General features: G+C 51.0%; 1 protein-coding gene across 1 annotated transcript; it reads right to left on the bottom strand.

Annotated features, from left to right (window-relative positions):
• Positions 1-192: 192 nt before the first annotated feature.
• Positions 193-16,713, bottom strand: grin3bb (glutamate receptor, ionotropic, N-methyl-D-aspartate 3Bb). Its single transcript, XM_084675782.1, has 8 exons — positions 16,082-16,713; positions 12,681-13,773; positions 12,350-12,495; positions 10,271-10,386; positions 6,096-6,247; positions 2,334-2,498; positions 1,599-1,666; positions 193-1,383 (listed from the first exon to the last, which is right to left on the bottom strand). Exons 1-8 carry the CDS (start codon positions 16,693-16,695, stop codon positions 759-761), a joined length of 2,979 nt encoding a protein of 992 aa, XP_084531908.1. The 5' UTR covers positions 16,696-16,713; the 3' UTR covers positions 193-758.
• Between the last annotated feature and the right edge of the window lie 1,040 nt (positions 16,714-17,753).

Consider the following 17,753-nt stretch of genomic DNA (forward strand, 5'->3'; position numbering starts at 1 on the left):
GGTCTCGGACAAGTTTCCTGATGCTTCAGCTGAAAGCATTCATTTCGTCGATAGTTTGGAAGCATCATTACATTTTTTTAAATGGCATCCGTCTTTATGCTTGTTGAGAGCATGGACGTTTGGAAATTCTTCTATAATTCTATTAAGCATTCTGAACAATATGTCTGGTAAAAAGTCACAAATCACCCTTGGTTATAACCCACACCTCAACTTTATTCTTGGAAAACATGTCAAGGCCAGTGAACAATACCAAGTCATATCTCAGGGAAGAAACGAATCATGTAAACACCATTGAAGCACCACTCCCTCACCTTGTTCTCCCGGTATCTCTTGACTCCTAGAAACCACAGATTGTCGTTTTAGGTTCAGTCAGAAATGGGAGGCGGCCAGCTGGTCTGTGGCAAATGAACATGGGGAAGAGAAGGTGGAAGCGCAGGAGGTCAAAGTTCAAGAAAAGTGTCTGCAGCAGATCTTGGCTATGGAGGCATGCTAGTGCCTTCCCTCTCCATCCTATTGGCCGGTAGCCTCTCCCACGGTAGTCCCGCCCCTCCTCACACACAGTTCCATCCGTGCAGGGACCAAGAGGGAGGTGAGAGGGGCTCGTGAAATAGATTCCTCTGGAACAACAGCTTAAAGGCTGAGCCCAGATCCTACCTCTTTGTGAATGGAGAGGAGCTTCCATGCTCCAGAGATGAGAAGCCCGGCAGATCCACGTTCAAAACAGCTATTTGGCTCCATTCACCAAGGATGGGGGAACATCACCTCTTCTCACTGGTGTGTCTGGAAGGGGCGGTGCGCAGTTTGGGCAGAGTCTTGAGGGGCGGGTCTGTCATGGTTGTGGCACAGCGAGTGGTGAGGGGCAGGGGTGTGGCCATGGGGAGGGGGACGGGCGGCGTTCCTGTCACCGTGGGGACGGGACTGGCCTTCTCCTTGGCCAAGGAAGTCTGGAGCTCCGCCCTCCTGGCCAGGGCGGCCCTCAATTGGTCGCGGATGTTCTCGATCCTCTCCTGCAGCTCCTGTAACTCGCCTGGCCTGGGGGGACCCACCGAGGAGGAGGAGGGAGGGGGGGGAGTGGAGGAGGAGGGCAGGGACAGGACGAGGCTGGCGAAGGAGGTGGGACCCCCGTTCGCGCACAGCCGAGAGGTCAGACTGGCCACGCCCCCTCCCGACCCCCTGGCCACGCCCCCCTCCGACTCGGAGCCCCCGGCTTTGGCGAGCAGGCGGCGACTGTTGAGGGTCTCCAGGTTGAAGTGGACGCGCTTGTTGTCCCGGGCGGCGGCGTCCGCGGCGTCCTGGCCGCCCTCGTTGTTCCACTTGGCGGAGGAGCCAGGGGGAGGGGGGCCCGGCGGGGGCTGGGGGGGCTGGGTCTTCTGGATGTTGCAGCTGGAAGGAGACACCAAAGATCTGTCAGATGGAAGGAATTACACACCAGGGAGCACGTCGTAAACATCCTGGTCGGAGAGTGAGGTGATTTGATACAACGGCAGGTTATTGACACAAGGAGAGATCCAAGATAGCAGTCGAGGTTGTCGACACAAGGACAGATAAACCAAATTCTGATTCTGTTTCTGAGATGATTCCCGCTCGACAGACTGTACCTTTTCTCAGGGTTGGCTTGCTGCTTTTTGACATCGTCGTAGGTCATGTTCAGAGCCCGGTGGATTTTCTGTAGAACACACGGGTCAAAGATAACTCAATCTTCATGACGTCATTGAGTTACTTTCCAAAATAAAACATATTTTGGAAGATAAAATACATCGAAAGTATATGTCACGTAAAGTAGTAAGTAAATGATTCATAAAAAGGGTGGGCACCATTTCAAGTATATTGCCTGTGTGGAGGTTGACACACAGTGGCACCAAACATGTTATACGTGGGTCTTAAAGTTGTACTATGCCAGTCAGTGGTCAAATACAGGATGTCCCAACTAACTGCAGGTACTGTCAGATTACATTTTCTTTGACCACTAGATGGCACTGTTTGCATTTCTCATAAATGAAGCGTCAAGGTGATGTACTGTTGAGTGTCTCTGACTGTGACTTCAGCCAAGAGGAAGAAAAACACACACTATAAACATTCTTTTACAAGCAATAACTGTTCAATAATACTGAATTTGCCTCAGATATTTGAAGTGTAAGTGCTTTCAGAAGTAGACTTTGTAAAACAGGTGCCAGGGAGCCACAAATTTGTCGGAGTGAAACAGACTGTTAAAAGCCAATAAAAGCACAATGAAAAAACCAAGATGAAGATTCAGAGAAAGACCAAATTCATTGGGCATTGATCTGCAATAACTTCTCTTTTTCACTCCCTCACACACACACACACTTCCGTACCTGGCTGGTGTGGAGCCAGTACTTGAACTTCTGCCGGCGTCGGATCCTGGGCAGGACCAGGCGGTAGAAGGCGTGCTCAGCCGCCAGCGTGAGGAGAGCCCCGGCCACGCCCACACACAGCAGCACAAACAGCCCTGAGAAGTGGCGGATCCCCATCTGCAGAGTCTGGACGGGGGCGGGGCCACAGGGGGCGGGGCCACAGGGGGAGGAGTTTAACATGTGCACGGCACTCTTCACACACAGCAACATTCTGACACCGATCACTGAACCCACACATCGTCATTGTCTTTGTTGGTTATAGGAATAAAGAACTGTTTATTTGTCGGAAACGACTACCCTAGAAGTGTAATACACGTCTTGCCCTCCAGGGGGCAGCCTCCTTTCACCTCTACTCGTCTAGCGGCGTTCTGATGTGGGGAGAAGCCGGCGGAACATCCTCCACGGGCGAGGCTTTGATGGAAAGAAAGGGGGCAGGGTCCCGCTGACAGGAGCTAATTGCAATTTAAAGAGCAACTCAGCTAATTGAAATTGATGCTACGCTCCTGCTATATGACTGTGGCTGCTTGATGAGGGTGACCGTTGCACAGAACATCTCTATTCCCTGTCCAATACGTAAACATCCCTTCCTGCGTCTCTCCATTCTGTACTGTTATCCTCAGTCATGTCTCTGTAGGAGTGGGTAGTAAATGAAGAACATGGCACTGATGAATAGTCGTTTGCTCGACCTAATGCTGAAGAATAGCAAGGTGTAACAGCAGTTTGTGATTTGGGTTCTTCCCGGGACTGAAATTCTGCCTTCAGGACACTGAGAGATAGGTGTGAGGGAGGGAGGGGCAGAGAGAGAGAGAGAGAGAGAGAGAGAGAGAGAGAGAGAGAGGCAGAGAGAGGCAGAGAGAGAGAGAGAGAGGCAGAGAGAGAGAGAGGCAGAGAGAGAGAGAGAGAGAGAGAGAGAGAGAGAGAGAGAGAGAGAGAGAGAGAGAGAGAGAGAGAGAGAGAGAGAGAGAGAGAGAGAGAGAGAGAGAGAGGGAGAGAGAGAGAGAGAGAAAGAGGGGGGGAGGGAGGGCCTGTTTCCGGAGTGCTGACATAATGGACCCTAGGGGTGCAGTCCAGACCAGCCCCATCCCCTCCCTTCATCCCTCCTTCCCCCCTCCATCTCTCACCTTACTCCTCCCATTTAATCCTGGGCCTTGGCCAAGAGAGCAAGCTGGCCACCTCAGCCTCGCAGAGCTCTTCCCCTCCCCTCTTCTCTCCTTTCTTCCTCCTCTGCTTCTCTGTCGTTTTGTCTCTTTGCCTGCCTCGACCCCTCATCTATATTCTCCCTCCATTCCTCACGCCTCCTCTTCCTACTTCCTCCTGCCTCACCTCTCTGTCTCTCTCGATCCCTTTCTCTCCCTCTCTATCCCTCTGTCCCTCCTCTCTGTTTGTCTCTCTCTCTCCCTCCCATTCTCTTCCGCTTTTTCACTCACTCTTTCTTACACACACATACACACACACACACACACACACGCACTCTTTGATCCAGGGCTCAGTACGCAGAGGGAATAACTCATCCTATTAGCACGTGTGTTAGCCTGTCCGCCAGGTATCAGAGTGCCTGTCCCCCAGTGTGGTTTCAGATTGTAGGTGACTGTCCCATAACACACACACACACAGGCAGACACACACACACACACACACAGAACAGGTACACACTCACACACACAGCTGTGCAAACAGTTCACACACACAACACGCACTCACAGATGTACAGTTCATTTACATAAAACACACACACACACACGTGTACAAACACACACATATATACAGATTTACATACAAGCCACATACATAACACACACACACACACACACACACATCCACAGATGTACATATAGTTCCTACCCACACATCCACACTCCCCAGTCTCTCTCCTTCTCTCCTCTACAACCACGTGACTGGAAGGATTTAGAATGGAAATGAGGAATAATCTTCTCATAGCAGGCCATGGTAATTCTCTCCCCCCAAATTAGAGTAAAATAGAAATGCCATCCTGGTGTCTCCTCTTGCGGCGTGAGCTGTTCAGCCTCGTGTCGGCGGTGGGATTTACAAGATTTCATGAATTGCCTCGCTATAATTGAGGCAAGTGTAACTTTAAGTGTCACTCGACCATGTGAGGAATGTCAAAATGGGAGATAAGCGCGAGCGTCGTCGTAAGGTCACATGGTGCCGGTGCACTCTGACAACAAACTTCAAAGGGCGTGACATCATTGTTCAAAGGAGCGGCGGCGAATCATCCAGGACGGGAAAAGCACACGGCAAAGAAAATTAAAACAAGATCAAACTCTCCGTCTTAACGACATGTTCATTCTCATTCTCGTCGCGCGCGTCGCTCACTCCAGCGGAACAGATGAGGAGGAAGAGGGGTAGGAGGAGGAGGAGGAGGATGGGTAGAAGGAGGAGGAGGAGGAGGGGGAGGAGAAGCAGGAGGAAGAGGAGGAGGAATAGGAGGGGGAGGAAGAGGCGTCTCGTAGGAAACATCAGCGTTTCCTTCCCTCCCTCCCTCCCTCCCTCCCTCCCTCCCTCCCTCCCTCCCTCCCTCCCTCCCTCCCTCCCTCCCTCCCTCCCTCCCTCCCTCCCTCCCTCCCTCCATCCCTCCCTCCCTCCCTCCCTCCCTCCCTCCCTCCCTCCCTCCCTCCCTCAGCCCCTGAAGTGAAGCGGGTGATGATTTGATCATTGGATGATGAGAAGAGAGGGACTGCCGTGGTGCCCGTGCCCAGATGGCGTGGTTCGAGGCCGGCCTCCCCAGTGCCATGCTCTCCCCTCTCCGAACACAGTCTCACGTACACAGGTACGCGAGCTGACAAACTCAGAAGAGGACCTGAGTGAATCGACGCAAACGTGCAGAACGCTCCTCTCTCTCTTCCTATATCTCCTTTGTCTCATCCAGCCTTTATGTAATATGTCTGTCTGTCTTTCTGCTTACTTCCTGTCAGTCTGTCTGCCTGTCTGATACGTGTGTTTTTCCGTCTGCCTGTCTGGCCGGCTGGCCAGCAGCCCACCTCCTTATTAGGACGGCATCGGCTCTTTAAAAGGGAACCAGGACAGAAGTGTCCATGCACTGGATAGATAAGGACACCAGACTTAATGAGTCAGTTAAACGGCCTGCTGCCTCAGAGCAGAAGACTTTACCAGAGGACAGAGAGAGCTGCAAGTCATCGTCCATAATGTCTTTCTAACCTGTCCCTCAGCTCGCCAATTCAAGTTGTTTAGCGTCTTTGTTTTGATGATAACCACTTGGATTTGATCATCTACAAACCTACTGGAATAAACCGGATCATCAGGCTGATGGAAACAAATGGCTGTTGGATCAACATAAATAAAGTGTTCATGTAATGAAATCAATAGCTATTGTAATTGGAGTTTGGGCTGGCTCAGTCCCAAAATATATCCACAATTATGGCCGTCATTGCATTACAAGCTTAAACATCTCCCCCTACCCTGCGGTGCTAATAAAACCCATCAGTAGTCTATGTGGCAATTTATAAAACAGCAGGCCACTCTCCTGCAGCTTAACAAATGGCTTTGTTATGGTGGGTTCCGTGTTCAATAGACTTGGAGCACAGAAAACCACGTCACTAAAGTCAAGTGACGAACAGGTAATGGCTTTAGACAGGCAATTCCAACTTCGTTCCCAGGAAAGGGGGAGGGGAAATCAATTTTAACAATCGGCTTAAGAGGGTAAAGAGGCGACATAGATTTGATAGCGGCCGGTCCCACACTCACCTCGGTCACGGCGAAGACTCGCTTTCCGCAGGGAACCACCTTGTACCATTTGTCGTGCAGCATGTCCATGTAGCCGTCGGATTTGTAGCGACTGATGAACTCCGACACGTTGGAGGTGAGAGGGGAGTTCTGGGGCAAGCCGATGCCATAGCCTGCGATACGGAACAAGACGAAGTTACCTTCGGCAGACACACAGCGCGGCATTTTAGCATCTGTACATACACGTCGTCACCATTTCCTTTCACAAATCGGTTGAGAAGAAGTGTTATTATTTTCACGGGTTTTGTAACCGGAGAAAGTTTTTGGCTGTAGAATAACCATGCGTGACTGAGTTTAGCCTACTTACAAAACTGCTGGGACGTACATTTTTGGGGGGGCCTATTTTGTAGGTGATTTTGAGCTTCCCTACTCTGTCACCAAAAAATATGTTTGTGGTACAATGTGCATAACAGTGATGCGACGTACCATAAGCACTGTGATTCATGAAATATAAATGGTGACAAAACAAATGGGGAAATAAAGGATTTATGTTTGAAAAGTAAACAAACTAGCTAAACCTATTTGATATCTGTTCCACATAAAAATAGAAATAAAGACTGCTTCTGTGTTTTTCTTCATTGTTCCTCATGCAAAACCAGTGACTACCCGGCTAGACTATTAAGGCATAGAGTCAGCATTTGATGCTTGTCCAAGGAGATGAAGTGGATCGATACCAAACAAAAGTCTGATGACCCTACCAACAACCCCTCAAGTAAGGCGATGCGAGGACGTGCAATTATTACAGGAAACTAATTCAGACTCGAAGCGCATCTTTAAAACCTTGCTAATTCCTCTACCTGCGCTTCTGATCCTGTACTTTCATATATTTTCCTTTGAAGATTTTTAATGGAATTTCTAAATGAGATTTATATATCAAAGATTCCTGGGGTGTATGACAAACCCCCATCCTTGAAGTAGCAGGCAGTGGGAAATACCTTTTTTGGGGGGAGGGGGGGGGGGGTTGTTAGGGTTACAGAAGAGCAAAGAGCTCCACAGTCATAACATCCCAAAGTGTGTGTAGATGTGTGGATGCACGTGCAAGCAGGCGGGTGTACTTGTGAATTGAAGACCTGAGCCTGAGAGAGTACAGGGGCAAACATCACTGAGACACATCCCTTCTTTACCCCCTCCCTCCCTCTCCCTCCCTTCCACCCCCTGCCTCACCTCTCCATTCCTCCCACTTCTTCACCCTCTCTTACCCCATCCCTTCCCACCTCCTACTTCTCCCTAGCTCTTCCCTCCCTCCTTTCCCCCCTACCCCTCCCCCCCTACCCCTCCCTACCTCGTCCCTCACTCCCTCCCTCCAGTCTTAGATGACAGGCAGACATGCTATTTCATCAGATGGTTCGTCCTCCCCCCCCCCCCCCACACACACAGATATCCTCCAGTCTCTTTTCTTGCCTCTGCCTTGCCCTGGTCTTGACTATTCACCTGACAAGAAGAATGATGCTTGACCAGACTTGACATCTACCAATCACACCTCGGCAATAAGTCCCTGCAGACACACGCACACACACATCTAGGGGTGCACACACACACACACAGACACACAATGTGTCTATTGTTTCACCAATTAGCTAGACAAGTACAAGACATTACAATACTCTGTCATAAGTATTTCAAAATCAATAGTAACTTTCAATGGGACAAAAGGAAACGCAATGAATGCCCATCTTCTTTTAACGACGAAAGTTATTTTGACTTAATTGTAATATTTATAATGGGATTGCCTTGTCGTTAACTACCCGTTGTCTAGTAAAGATGCAGGGTGAATTATTTGCAGCTTGGTGCTGATGAGCATGTTGGGTTTAATAAGCCATGAGCTCCTCTATTCACAGTCATTAAACAGTCTGTGACTTTAATCGCCAAATCAACAAATGGAGTCTTGGCTCATTCAACAGTTACTCTGCTTATCACGACCACACAGATCCATCCTAATGGAAAATCCAATACAGGGAGAATATGGCGTCCGATTCCATTGATCAGGTTCGGGCTGAAGGTTGCTAACAGTCCACAGCTTTGTTGAAGGTTCTAAAGCTTTCAGAAGGCTGTTTTGACTACTGGTGACTAGGCAGAGCACTGTGGTGCACTTATCTAATGCTGCACCTCCTCTCCACTGAAAGCAAACACAATGCATGTGTGCGTAAAAAGTGTAAGGCTCTTTCCCGGGGTAGACATTATCTCTCTCTCTTCCTCATCCCTCTCTCCTTGCTTTCTTCATTTACAACACTGTACTGCATTTGAGGTACTGTATATGTGTGTAACTATACAGCATCTGTGACTGGACAGTGTTAGTGACAGCACACTGCGTGACTGAACATGGCTGACAGTATGGGTGTTATGTTTGACAGTGACTGGCATGATGAGCAGGTCTCCACGTCCTGGGAAAGAGTAAGGGGAGAGAGGGAGGGTGAGGGATGTAATTAGGGGGAGGGGAGAGAAGAGTTAGTGAAGGTCTAATTGAGCTAAACCCCAATTACTGTTTTACTCTTGTAGATCATCTTGAGGTCAGGGCTGAAAATTGAGAACTTTCCAACAGTACCTAAACCGGACAGAAGAAAGACGCTCAAGACGTTTTAAGTTTTGAGGAGGAGAGGATGCGTGTTCCCTCACATCGGCACATTCCTGTCTGAATCCACAACTTTAAAACCAGATCTGTATCCCCCCTTGGGTTATTCATGACTTTGGGACACAACGTCAGAGCACAGAGTTTATCATGTGTCTCCACTGCTTTGTTTGGGCAGAAATTGACGCGTGCGTGTTTGTGTGTGTCTAGCGTGCGTATGGGTGGGTGAGTTAGGGACCTTTTAGGAATAAAATAGAACAGCTTGAATCCAATGGAATTGAATCGAGCCCCTCTGAGCTTGTGACATAGACTCATGAAAGACATCTGACTGACAAATGCCGCCGTCTCAAAGCTAGTGGGCTGTGAAATTCACGGGAGGACTTTAAAATATGCAAATAACATGAGAGGACAACTCCCTCGTTCTCACACAAACTGTTAAGAAATACTGATGCATGTGCAGCTATTGGTTTTAAAAGTTCAAATGTGGAGGGAATATAAGTGTGCGTGTGCGCGTCGACGTGGGAGCGTTCGTTCGTTTGTGTGTGTGTGGTAGATTGGAATAGTCAGCTTGAGCTCCCACACTCTGCGACCAACCACGAGCTTGCCCTTTCGGCGTAATGGAAAGCACAGAGAGATGACAGCGTCTTCCATTACCCTCGCTTCATCCCCTTCCCTAAAAGACGAGCCTCCCGCCGGCCCTCACTCACCTCAGCTGGGAATGTTAGGTCCCTCACAGACAGTGAGACAGCCCACTCTGTTGTACAACACCCAGCGTCACTATCCTCTCATACGTGAACGCGAGGAGAGTTGTGCATATTTCTTCAAATAAAAAAGAAATCAAACCCTGAGCGCTTTTAGCTTCAACTTTCACTCCGATAGCTGAAAACTGGCTGCGTTTGAGTTGAGAGTTGTCACACTTCCCCAAAAATGTATTTCCCACTCGGGCAATGACGTCGTTGACCTTGACAATAGTCCTTGACCTTGACTGGAGGTTATCAGCCCGGATGCATGAGAACTTTGGGATGCCACAGACTGTCCAATCCGGCCCAAGAATCACTAGGGCCTGGGAGATAAGCCACGGAAAAAAGTCAAGAACTGGACATATACAAAACCTCCATGTGGCCTTTTCATAGAAACTAGGATTAAGAATATTGCCAGGAAGCAGACTGAATGGGTACAAGATTAATGCTCTTCTAATACTTCCGCAGCAATGCAAATGACAAACACAAAGCAGAAAGATGCAGGAGTGTGTTTTCTGCTTATTCCTCATAATCCTACGCCGGCTCCCCGTGCAAGGGTGTGATGTTGACTCAGACAAAGTATGACCGAATACATTTGAATAATCACTGATCAAAATCAAGAAAGATGTGAATTTCAATTGGGTGCGAACTAGAAAAACGAGAGGACAAGGAGGCACATATAGGAATCCACACACACAGACACACACACAGAAAAACAACATTCCAGTCTCAGTTGTAACCAAACAGTAGCAGCTTTGAACTCAGTTCCCCCCGAATTGGGAAAGGAAGCTAGCGACAACAGGACTGGGCCCAGAGCTTGGAGTCCTTACCTTCGATGGCGAACGGCTTGCCGACGGTAGCCAGCTTGCACTCGGCGTCGATGGACACCTCATAGTCCAGCAGAGCCTTGTCCATGATGAAGGCATCCAGGGTAGGGGGATCTGTCCTTCAACACACAGGGGGAACGGGTTATAGACGGAGCACTGGAGATAACGGCACAAGAGGGTCAGTCATGGGCGAACTGGCACGCCCACCTCCCGGGTGTGACCTATCGGGTGCGAGTACGTTTGATGAGCAAAAGTTAATGTTTCACCTAGCTTTGAAACCAGTAGTGGTCAGTGAAGGGCGCGCAGTAAGTTTACATTAGATTTACATTTAGTCATTTAGCAGACACTCTTATCCAGAGCGACTTACAGTGAGCAAAGGGACATTCCCCTTGTAAGTAGGGCGAAGTGTCACAACGTCATTTTGCACGTCCGGGAATCAAACCGGCAACCTTCTGATTACTAGCCCGATTCCCTAACCGCTCAGCCACCTGACTCCCTCAGTTTGGGGCCAGAAGGTTTGGTCAGCTGGAGGTGTTTTCCCCCATTTTTCCCCCCTCGTTCCCACACTGAACAGGCCCTCCCCACCCAGTCTCCCCACCTCCAAGGCATCATGTCTTGATTGCAAGCCGTCATCACACAGCTGACATGGAGCGGGCAGGGTGAGATCAAACAGGTCACACGCTCCAATCTCTGCACTCCCGAGCTGGGGATTTCACAACGGACCGAGTGAACACATCAAAAGGGCCCGGCGTCGGAGCCAGAGAGGCCGCCGCCTAATCACCAACCACCCCAACACTCCTCGTCCCAGCTTGTCATCCAGCCTTGGGGACCCCCCCCCCCCCCTCTCCCTCTCCCTCCCCATTCAGAGTGTGACCCTCATCACCATGATTACACTTCATGTCTGGGCGTAAATGGGGGGGGGGATCAGAACCGTTCCTCCAGGGAAATTGGGCAGAAGGAGAAGGCTAGCACACAACCATTAATCGTCCGTCGTGGAAAACAAGAGAAGAATACATTCAAAAGCCGTGAGCTAAATGGAAAAATACCCGAATCAGTGCAGGACTTCTCTTTGTGAGGCCGACCTCCAGCCTCACATCTGAGAGAGAGGATGGGCAGGATTACGTGTGGGTCATGGGAACCCAACCAGAATGAATGTAAACTAGAGATTAGGATGTCTGTTCTGTACAGGGGGAAATGCATGTCAATTTTGTGGGCCTTTGATTTGAAATGGGAGGAACTGTTTTTGAAACAAGGTTATTTTCTGGTGCTTTAAAAGAATGTTTCATGGAGCTTCCAATACCTCCTGCTTCACCCTCTGTGTTTTCCTCTCACTTTTAACTCAGAACCATAACTCTTTATTGATCTTTTAAACATCATGTTTGAATATCTTAACAGACATCTGAGATAGGGAATTCTAGACAGTTGCGAAAATGGCATCTCAGATTTTTTTCCAGTTTTTTCTTTTGTCCTCGGTGAACTCACTTCCCAAGTACATCTTTGCCACCGTGCGTCTGGAGAGCGAGTGCACTTCCACTCTTATTTGAAGTGATTCAGATGGCCTCTTCGCACTCCGCTTTTCTCTCCGGCTCTGTCTGAATGACAGGCTTCTCACCACAGCGGTTTCCCAAAGGAAGCGAGAGAAAGAAAGATTCGCACTCTTGACAGAGTCCTCCTTTGTGTCCGCCAAACTTCTCATTCATGACCTTGCACATGTATGGGATGGACTCTGTCTAGCAAAATTGAATCATGCTACCGTAACGAATTAGATGCGATGTCTTATGCCTTTTTTAAGTGTAATGTACATCTGAACTAAAAAAAACTTAACCTTGACATTGACCTTGATGTAAACTTTTGTCAAAGGAATGCCTGAAGGTACATGCAGCTACAAAGAGCAGTTAATGCTATGTAATGATGTGGTAAATATAGTGTCGGTTGGTTTATTACGCAATAATATGTAAGTGTGGGATCTCCAGGTCTACAATCAGAGATAAACAAGAGCCCTTCCAATTGTGTCAAACCCTTCCGATGCCCCCATGGAAAAACATGCAAACATGGTCGGACGGAGACTTCCTGAACTCTTACTTGAGGTTGGAGACTCCGTCTGGCGTGGTTGGCTCGTTGAAGCGCCTCATGTACTCGTGCATCTCCGGGAAGCTCTTCTTCATGTACTCCTCGGCACTGCTCTCTCTCACCGTGCCGAAGCGGAACCCGTAGGACGGGTGGTGGAGCTGGGGCGGACAAGGACGACAGGAAGAGGAAGAGGGGGAAGAGCGGGTGAGAAGGCGAAGGAAGGGGGGGGGGGAAAAGCGGGACAGAACGTAGGTCGAGGACTCGTCGCGAACGCGTCGCATTTCAACGACGGGGGGACGGGGGACGGGGGGGGGGACATCGACGACAGCCCCAGCGATCTCACCTTAGCATCGTGGACCCCGGTGACCTCCTCGAAGGTCTTCTCTCCCACCATGACGGCGGCCAGGTTGGCCGTGTAGCTGGAGAGCACCAGCAGGCAGAAGATGGCCCACAGGTTCATCAGGAACCTCCCCGTCCAGCACTTGGGCGTCTTGGAGGACACGGTGCGCCCAAACAAGATGGCGTAGCACAGGTTCAGCGCCGAGGAGTAGGAGAACACCTTGGCGCGGTTGCGTCCGTGCGGCGTCATGCCGAAGGGGCTCTTCCATTCGTAGAGGGTGAGGAAGAGGGCGGTGATGTGGAGCGCCACAAAGATGCCCACCCACATGGACCAGTGGAGGGGCCACATGAAGGCACCGATGGGCGCCGCCGTGTCCTTGCTCCGGACCAGGATGCCCAGACTGGTGGAGAAGAAGGGCGAGGTGAAATCCACCACCCTGCTCCTCACCGAGTTGATGCTGAACGACGTGACGGCCATGTCTGCCACCCCGTTGAGGAGGTCCCCTACGAGGCCCGTCCACTGGCCCCCCTTGAGCGCTCCGTACTTCCCGTCCCCGACGATGTAGAGATCAAACTCAAACCTCAGGTCCTCCGCCAGCTTCTCCAGCAGGTCCACGCAGTATCCGTAGCAACACTTGCCGTAATCCGCCGGCAGGGAGCTGCCGTTGCCCGCCGCCACCTCCCGGAAGTAGCGTTCCAACACAGCCGTGTCGTTGGTGCCCGCGTCCAGGCAGAACTGGCCGGCGGGGCAGTTCCCGTCCATATCCACCTCACGCGTGAACACGAAAGGGTGCTCCACCAGCGTGACCACGGCCACGCGGCTGCCGGCCACGGGCATGCCGGGCCGCCACCTCCCTCCGCCCCGGCCGCCCTGCCCCTCAGCCCGAGGGCGGTTGGCGGGGCCCTGCCACACACCCTGGTCCTCCACTTCCAGACGGCCCCCCTCCCAGCTGCCCACCGTCACCCACGTGGGCTGGCCCAGGGCGTCCCGCCGGAGGCTCCAGATGTGGAAGCGCTGGGAGGTGAGGACGCGGGACAGGTTCCGCTGCACCCTCACTGGTCCCGTGAGCCCTGAGAAGGATGTGTTGGACAGGAACCTGTGAACCACATACAGTTCGGTTTGCTTTGATTCAACGGAGTGGATCACACTGGTGTAAACATGACCCTTTGTGACCCCCGTGTCAATATCTGCTCATGACTGTAGGGTAGTGTGGGACTGAAACCGACCTTCTTTACGTGGGAAGGTGAACATACAGTACACAACCTACAGACAAAATGGCAGCATAAGGTCTGAGAACCATGACCCAAATACTGGCACCTAACACAGCAAACAGTCAACAAAAGCCTACTGTAACTCTCCTTACCTGACCTGCAGCGTTGATTTCAAACACAACATGTCAAAACTAGGATTGGCATCTATTGAAGCTAGTCTAATCCCTCCTGCAGCTAGACTACCAGCAAAAAAAAACATGGACTGACAGCTTGTCATTTCCCCTGGCTAGGATTGCCTATCTCTCTGACTGACACCTTTTTGGACTTCCTCGCAGACTGTAAACCAGAGTCTTGTTCTCACAAATGTATTCCATTTCCCAAACCTGTCCTAGGCAAAGACTTACAGCCCTACGCCGTATAGCGAGCTAAGCGCTAGCTGATAGCGACCTCAATAAATTACGACCACTGGATATTTAGCCACACGTTAGCAAAAGGGGTCAGTTCAGGGAAAGAGACGTCGTTGCAGTGAGGCAGAGGATGATGAATGTCGCCATCGATAATCAAGATGGCATGTGACCACCAATGAACTCACTCCTTTAAGGAGAATGGACATAGGGGGTGGGAGGGGGGGTACTTGGGGGGAGGTGGATATAAAAAAGGTAATTTGGCCCAAACCTTTAGATCATTAATTTCCCCCGTCTCAGCCTACAGATTGCCTAACCTCCTGCCCAACCACCCCCTCCTCCCTTCCATTTTTCTCCATCAAAAGACCCCCACAAGGAAAGAAAACGCAATTACATTGAGAGGGTATGGTATCTCTTCAACGAGGCAGCGGGTAGTAATTGCCTAAAAGCTGTTCACCTGTCTCCTTGAGTTTCTCTCACACTCAGCCTCTGCTTCTCACTCTCCCACTGACCTGAGCACTAACCTGCCTTCACGCACAGATTCCTTTTTCATGTTCCGGAAAATATCAAACTGTTGCATACAGTGTGATGTTGGTACGATACTGTCATTCTTTAGCCTCATATCCAATTCCTTGGCTCATTCAACTCAAAAATGGATTTTATTTGCATTCATTTGCAGTAACTTTTGGTGCTCAGTGCACAGTTTTTGATAGGATGTGGGATACTGTTTAACGTCATTTGGTTGTGAAGCACGTATACTTCCCTTTTCCACACAGTGGGTATAACAATGAGCTTAATGAAAGCCCATTCATATTTAAAGCACTACTAAATGAGTCCAGTCATATAATAGGATGATGTGATTTGAAAGATTTTCTCAAGGAGGGAAAGCAATAAGTTTGCACTCGCTCGGCTTTGTGTGACGCTGGAGGCTAACATCCACAGTGAAAGTGCTTACAGCTCACCTTGGCGAACCACTTGCAATTTCTCAAACTCAAAGCACCTTTTGTCTACCCTTTCAAAACCGCTGGCCGGGTGATCACTGTTGTCATTTCCAGCGACATGATCCAACACTGTCTCAGTTCTGTTGGCACAATGGGGGAGGTTCATTCTATTGTGTTGCCTTGTATTGTGTTCATGTGAGTGTGTGTGCGCGCGCGGTCTTGTTGCCTTGTATTTTGTTAATGTGTGTGGGCGCGCGTTGCTTTGTGCTGTTGTGAGTGTGTGTGTGTGTTTACGCCTGTGTGTCTGTGTATCCATTTCTGCATGGCTAGGTTACATGGTGAGTCAGATTTCTTCTGGTCTTTGGCAGTTGCTGAGGGAATGAAAGGCTGGTGGTGCTCTCCCCCCCCCCTGTGCTGTGCTGCACCTCTTAGACAGAGGCAGGCAGGGAGTGTGTGTGAGAGAGAGAGACATAGAGAGAGAGAGAGAGAGAGAGAGAGAGAGAGAGAGAGAGAGGGCTCCAGGCTCTTTTGATATGAGTCTGTTGGGAAGTCAACTGCTGGAACTCATGAATAAAGCTTAAAGCTCTCACTGTGGAATGTTTGTATTCACGCGTGTGCGTTTGGGAACGCGCGCGCGCGTGTGTGTCTAAGATAAAATTAGTTTTTGTGCACTCAAGACATTCTTAACACAGGGGACCGGGTCTGTCGCAGGGCCTGGATGATATGTGTGGTATGGGGGGGGGGGGAGAGAGACAGTCTGGCCTGTGGGAAAAATAAGTGCTGTCTAAAGGTGTCATTGACTTCTGGACTTTGTGTGTACTGTCTGAGGACTGAGAGGAGCCCGTTACCTGGCAAGGTACTGCCCTGACGACGGCACTTCGTGCTTGTTGGGTTTGTCGTAACAGTTCACCATGTTCTGGATCAACGCCAGGTCCGGCCGCACCACGGTCGCCGCGGAGACGGCCCGCGCCACCAGCTGCAGCGCGTCGCGGATGTAAAAGTCCAAGGGCTTGCGCTCCACCTCGCCGTACGCCAGCAGCCCCAGGGGCAGCCCGATGGAGTGGAGGGCGTCGGGGCTCAGCGGGTGCCCCAGGATCCAGTGCACGGCGGGCAGCGTCAGCCCCAGATCCTGGGCGCTGCGGAGGACCAGGGCGGCGCACTCCGGGTCGGCGCCGAACAGCAGCGCGGAGGACGGAGGGGCCGACGGGCCGTGGCGGAAGTGCTCGGCGAGGAACTCCTGGATCTGGGTGTCGTCCTGGGCGGAGCGGGTGAGGTTGAGGAGGGCGCGGAGGTGCCAGCCGCCGGCCCCCCAGCTGGCGCGGCTGTGGCGCTCCAGCCGCTCCAGCAGGCCCTCCTCCTCCCAGCCCTGGCACAGCACGGCCGAGCCCTCCTTCCAGCCGCTCCGCCGCAGGACGGAGAGCAGGAGGTCAGACAGGCCCGACGGGGGGATGCCGGTGGTCATCTGGAGGTGGAAGCGGTTCTGGAGGACAGAGGTGGGAGAGAAGCACGGGTCAGGTTATGGAGGAGAGAGAGAAGCACGGGTCAGGTTCTGGAGGAGAGAGAGAAGCACGGGTCAGGTTCTGGAGGAGAGAGAAGGGAGAAAAGCGTGGGTCAGGTTGGGGAGGAGAGAGGTGGGAAAGAGATGCATGTCGAGTTCGGGAGGAGAGAGATTAACATACAGTGGCCTATATTATTTCAAACAGACAATAAACAGCTTTCATTTGAATTGATTGATTGATCGACTATTAAGCTGCTTGCCTTTTCCTTCACTGGACACTCTGGACATGAAAGCCAAAGAAACTGAGAAGTCTGCACTGACTAACCATCTGTTTTCGAAGACATTGTTTTCATTGGGGCGACAACGGCCTTGAAGTTGGACCGGGGGCCTTGCGATGACCCTCTCTGACACGCTGCTAATTCTGCTCGCCACCGAGCGCCAGGCGGCAAAGACAGGGATAGCCCATTTCTATTTGTCCTCCGTCTCCACGGACTCTTCCTGCGTCACAAGCTACCCTCTCCCTGACTCCTCCACCTCAAACGGAGCTGCTGGATGTCGCTCAAGGAGCCGAGAGCTGGGCGTTTGATACGAGCGAACGTTTGATAAGGTGGAGCTGACACAGAGGCGTTCCGGGAGCGCTTCATCACAAAGTTGATATTCTCCACCGGATCGAGAGATCAAGGCCGGCTATCTCGGGGGACGGCGAGAACGTGGATGGGGGCTCTGTGGAGCGAAGCAGAAGGAAGCTGCTGCCTCTCCCTGGGGGATCTTCACCCAGCAGGAGGGTGAGGCTGGTGTACTAGTACAGCACGGAAAACTGGCCAGTTTACTGTGCTTCCAGGAGGCCTAAGAGTGTGCAGGTTTGCTCCATCGCAGGTCACATGAGCCATTTTGAGGCCATGCCATTAGACGATCCATACCCTGAGAGAGTCGGGACGAATGACTTTAGACTTCCTGTCGAAATTGAATGAAGAACGTTGCTTTCGCGCTTCATGCCGCGCAAATTGATTAAAGTCCATCAA

Source organism: Hypomesus nipponensis, chromosome 16 (genome assembly GCF_054491055.1).
Source record: "Hypomesus nipponensis isolate SF chromosome 16, ASM5449105v1, whole genome shotgun sequence".
Lineage (NCBI taxonomy): Eukaryota > Metazoa > Chordata > Actinopteri > Osmeriformes > Osmeridae > Hypomesus > Hypomesus nipponensis.

Bases quoted from the DNA above. Each gene is read 5' to 3' on its own strand.
- grin3bb (XM_084675782.1), bottom strand. From the start codon at position 16,695: ATGACCACCGGCATCCCCCCGTCGGGCCTGTCTGACCTCCTGCTCTCC. The intron at 13,774-16,081 runs GTAACGGGCTCC...TGTGGTTCACAG, and splicing joins TCAGGGCAGTACCTTGCCAG to GTTCCTGTCCAACACATCCT. The intron at 12,496-12,680 runs GTGAGATCGCTG...TGTCCGCCCCAG, and splicing joins CCGGGGTCCACGATGCTAAG to CTCCACCACCCGTCCTACGG.